This window comes from Melanostigma gelatinosum, assembly GCF_949748355.1.
Source record: "Melanostigma gelatinosum genome assembly, chromosome: 20".
Lineage (NCBI taxonomy): Eukaryota > Metazoa > Chordata > Actinopteri > Perciformes > Zoarcidae > Melanostigma > Melanostigma gelatinosum.
The window spans coordinates 18,871,324-18,882,041 of record NC_136653.1 but is presented as its reverse complement, the minus strand read 5'-3'; the positions used below and the strand labels follow the sequence as shown (position 1 = coordinate 18,882,041).

General features: G+C 46.6%; 1 protein-coding gene across 1 annotated transcript; it reads left to right on the top strand.

Annotated features, from left to right (window-relative positions):
* Positions 1-394: 394 nt before the first annotated feature.
* Positions 395-9,527, top strand: LOC306794357 (serine/threonine-protein kinase H1-like; the record flags this gene model as incomplete). Its single annotated transcript, XM_079292390.1, is given in 4 exon segments — positions 395-660; positions 1,451-1,596; positions 1,599-2,065; positions 9,219-9,527. Coding segments are annotated over 4 exon segments (1,188 nt in total).
* Positions 9,528-10,718: the final 1,191 nt, after the last annotated feature.

Here is a 10,718-nt window from a genome sequence, read left to right as displayed (position 1 = left end):
TGAAAAGGGGTCAGCTCTTAGCCCAGGGTTGAGGATAGCCCCGGGCTAAGAATATGTGGTTTGAATAGTCCTAAAGGGGCACTCCATCATTTTTACATGTGAAAGTTAAATGTACTCTTCATCAGCAGCACTACTCAGCCTGCGAACACAGTTGAGTAATGTATACTGTGGCTCGGGGAGGAGCTTTCTGAACTTTGATAAAAATAACCATGATGCTGTCAAGACACTATTGAGTTGCATTATGGGACTCCAGTAATCTAGATGCAGTATTCACTGCACACCTGCATGACTGCGTACCCGAATGCTCTGGCAGAGCTGCTCCTGCTGCAAGGCAGGGCTCGTGTTCTTATTCATCAGCACATGTAGGTATTTTATTTTTCTTTCCCACACGGCGATGGGCTGCGGGAACGGCAAGGTGCTGCCTGAGGCATCCAAGAAGGGCTATGTCAGTGTCGTGCAATCGCTTGTTGCCTTCAGTAAAGCACGTGGCGACGATGAGCCGAAGAAGCGCGCAGAGAAGCGGAGAAGTTTGTGGTTTTCCACCAGCGTTAAGAACCTCCAACCAGCATCCAACAGCCAACGGCAGATTCTCAGAGCTGCTCCACATCGGGACAAAGTTACAAAGTACAAGGACGAGTTTGATCCACGTGTGACGGCAAGGTAAGACGGAAAAGTTGATAACATTTTTCAAAAGAAGTCTGCTTTTTGGCACCCCCATTTTTCAAGTAATCTTTGAATCTAGTAATACATGTTGAAATGTGTTTTTTGTTTTTCTGCCAAAAACATTCAACTGCTATCTTGTTTTTTTTATCAATTTCAAGTAACTCACAGTGTGAAAGAGAAAAAAGGAAATAGTGAATAACTGAAGCTGCACTGCAAACAAGTAATATTCTTTCTGCCCTGTGAGCAGACAGTTTTTCATATTTATTTAAAAAATAGATCTCTTGCAGCACGACACCAGGTGAAGTGACTCATTAAGAACATTCGCAGTGCTCATGGAAGACTTTAATGTCAGCAGCTTCCTCGTTCACTGAACCTGCCACCACCAACCTTTCCGCGCTAGGATTTATTAGCGCGAACACCAGACATTTATTTGAGATGCCTAGGCCTTGTAATACCTGAAGACTGGCGTTCTGTACTTGTCGGATTGGAGCGTAGAAACAATTAAAGCAGGAAAACAGATGGCTTTAAGGAAAGCGCATGTGGTGTCTCTGTGTGCAACCTATTAGTCACAGCTTATCTATCGCCTTGTTGGTGATCTAAATCATTGCATGTATATGTCTATGTGAATTTGCCAGGTCGACTATATCCGCAGTCCGCTGTGCACCGTGCTGGTATCTTCCCATCACATCACATCAGAGCTGCAGTGAGAGACGGCGACTGCTTTGCAACAGTGTTTCATGTGATAGTGATGCCGTAGCGACTCGTCTTTCCCCTCCTGCCCTGTCAGATACGACATCAGGGCCCTGATCGGTCGGGGGAGCTTCAGCCGCGTTGTGCGCGTGGAGCACAGGGTGACTCGCCAGCCCTTCGCCATTAAAATGATGGAGGTAGAGGCCCCAGAGGGCCGCGAGGTGTGCGCCTCGGAGCTGGCGGTGCCGCGCGGGTGAGCCACTCTCCTGTGATTCAGCTGATCGAGGTGTTTCAGTTCCCGCGGCGGGTTTACGTCGTGCTGGAGCTGGCCACCGGCGGGGAGCTGTTGGACCGCGTGGTCAGCAGGGGCCACTTCACAGAGAGGGACGCCACCCAGGCCCTGCAGATGGTGCTGGCTGGGGTGGGACACCTGCACAACCTGGGTATCACCCACAGGGACCTGAAGCCTGAGAACCTTCTGTACTACCACCCCGGGGCCGACTCCAGGCTGCTTCTGACCGACTTCGGACTGGCCACTTTTGGCGGCACAGGGTCGGAGATCTCAGGTCCTGACGGAAGCATCGGTGGAGATTGTACTGGAGCAGACAGGAGTTGGTCCCTCAGAACCACCTGTGGAACTCCTGAGTACATGGCCCCTGAGGTTTTGCTGAGGAAACCCTATTCCTGTGCAGTGGACATGTGGGCCCTGGGGGTGATTGAAGGTTTGTTTTTGCAAAGAGTGAAAATAAATAGCCAATACTGTGCAAGTAGTTTTTTTTTGAGATATTCTCCTCAAACAGGTGGAAGTTGTCATTCTCATAGTTTACCGGTTCCTTCACAGACTTGACCTCTGCTTCTAGTGATGCAATTTTGACATTGTTTTGACAGTCTTGCACAAAATCCCCACGGCTGTGCTGCCATGCAGTCACCATGGAGACGTGTTTTGTTTGTTATGTGGATATTAAAGCTCAGGAGCACAGGCTAGAAAAGCTCCAGTTAACTCAATGAATATGACCATTTGAAAAAGAAATATTCATTTTATGTTGATTTTGGCGGTACCTGCGGACAAAAGTATAGTGTTTCTGAGCACCGGACTTTAGAAAATGTCCTATTTAACTGCAGCAGGGTATGACAGTCTGCCCCACTCAGTCCTGGTTCTGGTTCTCCCGTGACACCCTTCCCTCTGGCAGGCCCAGCAATACGGCCTTTAACAGGAGGGACGGAGTTCTCGTGAACCTGTGTCGTAAATAGTTTCGTCTGATTATGCGGACCCGGTGACAGGCATTAAGGATAATTATCAGAAATAGCCAATCTTCTTGATGATGGTCTCATTTGCTGACTTAGGTCATAAAGAGGCATCAGTATTAGATCGAGACTGCGGGAAAATGTTCCTTTAAGTGGATAAATCCTCCATCTGACATTTCTATTTTGACATTTAGCCTTTTCCAAACAACACAATCTGTTTTTTTTGTGTACAATGTGCATGCTTTAGAATTATCCAACCTTAGCAACACATCCATTCACATATGGCCGTTCCATCTACTAGCTGCACAAGAATGATTCACGCCTTAATCACGATGCTATTAGAACTACCAGAAATAGCTACATTAATCCACCCTTGCCTGGGATAAAAGGAACATGTTCAACTCAGCATGTAGCAGTGCGGCTCGTTCTCATCCCTTCTCCTGCAACCTCGTAACGCACAGGAATGGATATGCGAAAGTTTGTTGTGGCGTCTCGGGTTAAGGACGCTTCAAAATGGGAAAAAGACGACCCTGCATGTTTTGTTGTTCCCCTTGCCTCTGTCATACACCTGACGTGGGTATTTTTAACGGCCTGTTCTGTCGAGCTCGGTTGTGAGGTTGAGCTTGTTCTTTCACGCTGATTACACCCAATGCTGGATTATTCACTGGGCTTTAAGCCTGGCCCATTCTCAGGGATGCAGTCTGACATTTTAGTCTGGCATACAAGAGGCTCCCTTACATAGGCCCTGGACTATTATCCCTGTGTTTACCGCTGCACTGACCACCAACTGAACAATAGTCCAAAATCCATCTCGAGTTTATGCAAGGGCTTATTTCACGTTTGTCATGGTGGCTTTCGACACAGCTCGCATGTAGGCCACAATAGCGGAGGAACATCCTTGGGAACGAAGCCGAAAGCCACATTTTATAAGACCAGCGTCTTACAGCCCACTGACATGCAATGAAGACGTCAGATTAGGAATTCATATGACAACAACATGAAGACATCTGACATGACTGAGTGGCTGTCCAGGGCTTCATGGAACGGCCATCAATCACATTTACCTGTCGACAGACCCTTACTCTCCGTCATGTGCAAGTATCCACCCTCTCTGATAGACTGACAACACGGTCACACACACACATGCACACGGTGGTAGTAATGTTGGAATGTGTGATGAGGGTTCACAAGTATCCACAAAATGTGGACCTCTGTCACCCAGAAGGGTTCTTCATGTCACTCAGAAGGGCGCTTCTCCTCGGGACGAGAACGGTTGTAACAGCCCGAGGAATTCCCATCGCATATTAAACTTGACTTGAAGAGTCTCGTTTGAAATGAGCTGTCCACCAACACAGCGACACAGAGGCCCGGGCGACGCCTTTCACTGCAGTAATGGAGGCATGTCTTTTTTGATGTTATCTGTCAAAGTAATTAGATGACAATAAAATGGGCCTTTTACACCGCAGACATTTTGACTTGTCGTAGTAGGAAAAGCACAGGTGTTACTCATAACCTCATCTGTTCCATCCAAGTGTCCCAGTAAGCCATGACAGTGTGGCCGTGAGCCAGCATGCACAACACCCGGACCCTGGAAACCAAGGCAGCTGAATGGAATTCATTTGATTACTTAAACCCGGGCTTTTCCGAATTTGATGTGTCAAAATGGCGTCCTGGAAAATAGGCCGACACACCAGGATAAAACTGATAATGATCGCATGAGAAATAGTGGTCAAAGTGCCAAGAAAGACTTCAAAATTAGAATGAAAAGAATACTGAAGTGCGTCAGGGGGACACGGGCCAAAGACACATTCACAATACAGAGCAAAAAGAAATAACTGAAGCTCTGATGCAAGACATTGGAAGACATCTGGATCACGTAGTGAATCATGAATCTGTAACTAACATAATCAGTTGTAAGCAGCGTGTTTTATTCAGCAACGTTATCCGATAACTCAGTAAACCTGCTTCTTGGAACAGATGTCATTTGTTTTATTTGCTCTCTGGCAGATTTGTCTGATCAGATTCCCAGCAACTTGAGATCTGACAGGCCAATCACAACCATTTATGGAATACGGTGTACGTCTTTGACGATGACTCTAAAGCAGAGCGCTGTTGAGGTATTTGCCAACCAAGATGGCTGCAGCTGATGTGGACCTTTCTGTTGAAAGCCTGCTTTGCTCTGGCGATGTCATGCTCAGTAAAAACACCTTTTTATCTTCGAATTCAGACGGCGAAATCGGCCACACTCGTTCAGAGACATTGATTGATGCAACACCATCACAGCTCATTTCTGCACACTGTAGTCTGTTCACCTTTTCAGCTCAGCGTTACGTCACATGTTGCGTTTCTGTAATTGGTTCCAGGTCTTTGCGTCCAGAGGCACTTTGTTCTCCGCCCATTGATAACGCTGTAGTCTTTTTGGATTGTTGAAAGAAACGGAGGAGAAACCCAGGAGTTTTATGACTGAAGATAACAGTGCACAAGAAGGATATACAAATGATAACAGCTTTGGTAAATGGAATAGAAAAGGGAAAACTATTTGGGAAGTGAAGATGCAAATGAATACCTAAATACTGCTTGTAGCTTTCTTTGGAAAAGCTGCATTATTAAATTTGAATCGACTGTTTTGAATCCCCTTTAAATTATTTCTAGGTGTTGATAACATGACTGAGTTATGAATTTAAAATAGGCAAGTGTCACTCTAACCGGGTCAAATATGAGTGTGGGGTTGCACAGTTATATACTGTCATACATTGTGTCATTCATCAACAGCAGACAGCAGAATATTGTCATTGGAAGATCACACATTAATGTTTAACAAAGCATTGTAGTGAAAACGGAAAGTCTTCAGGTATCCTTTCTCCAGATGGACATATAAAGATTTTGTAAGTTACAATTTGTCTCCACGATGCAAATGAATGCCCGGGGGCTGCAATTACAAACATTCTTCCGAAAGTATCGGTAACCTTGTGTGTTTATTGTAGCAGAATAGGGTGTGTGTGTGTGTGTGTGTGGGTGGTCCGGGGGGTTTCAGCAGTGAGATGGAGGTGAGACTCACTAAGAAATGCTATTGTCCCCCGGCACCTGCCCACGGACCAGGTCCCTCTGTCTCCCCAGCATCCGCCACCCCTTCGCTACACTATAGCAACACACTGCACATACATTTCCCCCCCCCCCCCCCCCCCCACTGGTGCAACAGCCCTCTGGCCTGGAGACCTGTAGTGCAGAGTCACACTGATGTGTTTACTCAGAAGCGGGAGGGGTGGGGGAGCCGGGGATGGATGGCAGGAGATTGCTGGGAAGAGAAAGGAGAGGACAGAGGAAGAGCGGGTGTAGCCTCGGGGGTTTTTCACACCTTATCGCTCAATCCGCTCGCTCGCACGCAGGACGGGAGCGTTTCCCCTCGCACAGAATCAGGGCATCCACAACAGATGCGTGAGTGGATTCCTGTGTGTGTGTGTGTGTGTGTGTGTGTGTGTGTGTGTGTGTGTGTGTGTGTGTGTGTGTGTGTGTGTGTGTGTGTGTGTGTGTGTGTGTGTGTGTGTGTGTGTGTGTGTGTGCGCGTGCACGCACGATCTCATGGCAGCCTTTTTAGTACGTGAAGCACATACTTTGCATTAGTTCAGGCCAGACAGCAGCCTGGTAACCTCCTCTGCATTCTGCGGCTGTGTTATTGAAGACACACACTTTCCGGGGCCCAGCCCCAAACATCTGCATCTCTCAGCAGCAGGGCACCCTGGGTAACGGTTAGCCCAGTCTGCCCCCTAGTGAGCACTGCACAAACAAACCCAGCCTCCACTCGGCCACGGTGCATTGCACATGACAGGCCTCCTGCATCCGGGTATTGATGATTTGATTACTGTGGTTTAGCTGCGACTTCCACCTGCATTAGCAGCAGGGCCCACCTTTTCCCACTCGGACGCATTATGACGAGGCATATTTAAACTTGGCTTTTGTTTCTCAGGAAATGCTGGCAGGTCGGATTGTGAAGCGGGGGCTCTCGCGTGGAGCGGTTCATTACTCAAAAGTGCATTATCCTCGTGATCACATTAGCGTAATCCAACCTTCTAGCGTTTTCTTCATTTGTTGCAATTACGGCTTTGTCAGGTAAAGATGTAGCGCGCCCCTAACGCAGTCAGCTTCTCATTCACTCTAACAAGCTGTTGCCAAGCAAGCCCTGTAGGTTTCTCCACTGCTTGTGCCATATCTGAGCTCCACTTCCCCCCCCCCCCCCCCCCCCCTCTCCCTCCTCCAGCTCCTTGCTCAACAGTGATGTATAACACCGGCTCCTGCCCCTCTCCTCCGAACACAATAAAGCTAGGGTGACCATATCCATAACACCAAAAAGGAGGACACTCTGCGGTATTTAGTGAAGCTGTGAATAATTGCATAGGACTCTGGCGTGCTCCCCTCTACAATACAACTTTGTTACACTTCAAATATATATCCATTTATTAGATATTTTCTCTATTCAAATGTATGAGTTTTAATTTGAAATATCTCTTAATTAGGACAGTAAAAATGTCAAATTTTCAGTATGGGTGGAGTCAACGATGTCCTCAACACATGTATATCAGTAATTGTCTGGACTTATTGAGAAAATAGTTTTTATAGCACCTCAAATATTCAGTTGTTAGACGTTTTCTCAGTTCAAATGTATGACTTTTACGATGAAATATCTCTTAATTGGTCGAGTAAAAATGTATACTTTTCAGTATGGGCGGAGTCAACGATGTCCTCAACACATGTATATCAGTCATTGTCTGAAGTTATTGAGAAAATACTTTTTATTACACTTCAAATATTCATTGATTAGATATTTTCTCGATTCAAATGTATGACATTTACTTTGAAATATCTCCTAATTAGGACAGTAAAAATGTCAAATTTTCAGTATGGGCGGAGTCAACGATGTCCTCAACACATACATATCAGTCATTGTCTGGGCTTATTGAGAAAATAGTTTTTATAGCACCTTAAATATTGTGATATTACCCATTTTTGTCCTGAACATATATGCATTAGTCATTGTGTGGAATTATTGAGAAAAACATTTTTATAGCACCTTAAACATTAAAAAATTTGCCATTTGAAGATACAAATTCAGTTCCGAGTTTTTGCTTCGTAAAATATCTTAATTGACTGTCAGTCAGGTATTATTAACTTCCAGCAACCCTCAAATCAAAGAATAAAGACACTTTACGCACAATTTAGGTGTATTTTCCCTCTTTCGGCATTTCTCAGGAGATGCAGGTAGCATGTTGTATACTTCATGTGAATATAATTCATTTAATCTCATTTCCATTATGCAATGTATATACTTTGTTGGCATCTTATTCTGAAAACCGGATGTTCGTAAAAAAAAGCAGCCAAAGGCGGAAGAGCACGAAAACCATGTCGAGTCGACCCAAAACAATGACATTCAGCAGCAGCCAAAGGCGGAAGAGCACGAAAACCATGTCGAGTCGACCCAAAATAATGACACCGAACTGCAGCCAAAGGCGGAAGGGCAGGAGAACGATGTCGAGTCGACCCAAAATAATTCCAAAGGCGGAAGGGCTGGAGAACGATGTCGAGTCGACCCAAAATAATGACATCGAACTGAAGCCAAAGGCGGAAGGGCTGGAGAACGATGTCGACTCGACCAAAAATAATGACACCGAGCAGCTGCCAAAGGTGGAAGAGCACGAGAACGATGTGGAGTCGACCAAAAATAATTCCAAAGGCGGAAGGGCTGGAGAACGATGTCGAGTCGACCCAAAATAATTCCAAAGGCGATAGGGCTGGAGAACGATGTCGAGTCGACCCAAAATAATGACATCGAACTGAAGCCAAAGGCGGAAGGGCTGGAGAACGATGTCGAGTCGACCCAAAATAATTCCAAAGGCGGAAGGGCTGGAGAACGATGTTGAGTCGACCCAAAATAATGACACCGAACTGCAGCCAAAGGCGGAAGGGCAGGAGAACGATGTCGAGTCGACCCAAAATAATGACACCGAACTGCAGCCAAAGGCGGAAGGGCTGGAGAACGATGTTGAGTCGACCCAAAATAATTCCAAAGGCGGAAGGGCTGGAGAACGATGTCGAGTCGACCCAAAATAATTCCAAAGGCGATAGGGCTGGAGAACGATGTCGAGTCGACCCAAAATAATGACATCGAACTGAAGCCAAAGGCGGAAGGGCTGGAGAACGATGTCGACTCGACCAAAAATAATGACACCGAGCAGCTGCCAAAGGTGGAAGAGCACGAGAACGATGTGGAGTCGACCAAAAATAATGACACCGACATGACATTTAGCTTTCCTTTGAGTTTAGTTCTGCTTGTTAGGCCTGCAGACCACAGGGATCACAGTTGTATTTCTTTATTAGAAGGAAATCTTTCATCCCCACTGTGAGGGGGCTTTGAACCTGTGAAGGCGCCTCATCGTCTAGATACCCAGGCCCTGCTTTTAGAGGGCTGCGGGTTCCCTGTGTGTGTGTGTGTGTGTGTGTGTGTGTGTGTGTGTGTGTGTGTGTGTGTGTGTGTGTGTGTGTGTGGGCTGATTTGACATGTGAGTGGGTTTTATAATCACACTGACGACAATCCCTCTGCTCCGCTTCTACTGTCTACTGTTCCCCAGCCTTGGCCCTCAGTGTCCAACCTGGCGAAGGACTTCGTCCAGCGCCTGCTGTCGTCGGACCCGGCCGCGCGCCTGACCGCCGACCAAGCCATCCGTCACCCCTGGGTGGTCACCATGGCTGTCGGCTCCTCCGTGAGGAACCTCCACCGATCGATTTCTCAGAACCTCAGGCAGCGGACGTCGCGTAGCTCCTCGCGGTACCCGAGCAGGGCCGCAAGCTCCGGCGGAGTCCAACAGCGCGGGCCTTGGAAGGCTGACGTCGCTGGAGGGGGAACCAAGAGCGGCAGCAGGGCAGAGCATCTGGAGTGAGAGCCGCACAACATCCAGCCAGAGGGTCCCAGGTGCATCATCACCGTCCAACTGAAGCGCACCACATTCATGAGAAGGCTAATAGGTGGAACCAGCTGCCTCAGTGTGTATTGCTTTCACAAACCTCAGAAACTGGGAGGCACGGGACGAAAATAAAGTTTCCTGTCTTCTCTGGACTTCAGTCGGTCTTCTCTGCCAGACTAATAGGTTCCCCTGCAGGCTGACTTCCTCCTCCATTCGTTTTGTCGTGGTCAGGTTAAGCTGTTCGTGAATATCCTTCAGTTTTGAGGTCCGGCTTTATATTGAGACAGAGCTGTCCTCCTGCACAAGGTCTCTAGCCCCTGGTTATTCACACAGCTCAGACTAATGGATCCAAGGTCTCATCTAGATCATTATGAGTCACCACATTACCTGCCTGGGAGGAGGTTCATTCCAAAAACGAGAAATCATTTGAGAAATGGGAGCTAATCCTAACAAGGGTGATGTAAAAGTAGAGAACTTGCTTTGTCGGCTGTACGATCTTCTTCCTTTATTTAAAAAGAATAACCACCACCGCACAGCAGGAAGGTTTCTTTCACATTTTGAAAGAAGCAAAAACGCTGTGGTCTTTTCTTTTGTTTTCACTCCTCCTCCATAGCAGCACCCACTGAAAGCACAATCCAGATATTTTGTGACAGGCCTCTGTCAAGTTAAAATGAGGCTCTGGGTTTAAAGAGCTCTCCCCCAAAACATCATGCCAGCTGTAAACAACAGCAAATCTCAAAATAACCCTTTGTTTTTTCCGGTGAGTAGTTTTAAATAAAATGGCAATATTTGAATGCGACAGCAGTGCACTAAACTGTGAGTAGGATGCAAAACATAACTAGAACATTTCGCAAGAAATTTTGACAGTGTGGCTTCTACTGCCCGAAGACGTCGCAACATATAGCTACACACGCCGATGTTACCGGTAGTATCGTTGAGGTTCGATTGAGATATCGCTTTCCTCTTTTCTGCATTTTAGATTCTTGGATTGAATCTTGTATTCGCGATGGACGGGCCACAAATGGCTCCCGTCATTTCTGTGCTGGACATGTACATCTTAGTTTGAGAAGCCTTTGGAAATGATGGGAGCTAACTATGGCTAAGCTAATTATGGGGCAGATTTCTCTAAAAAAATAGATAGTACACAAAAAAGTGTGTGTGTGTGTG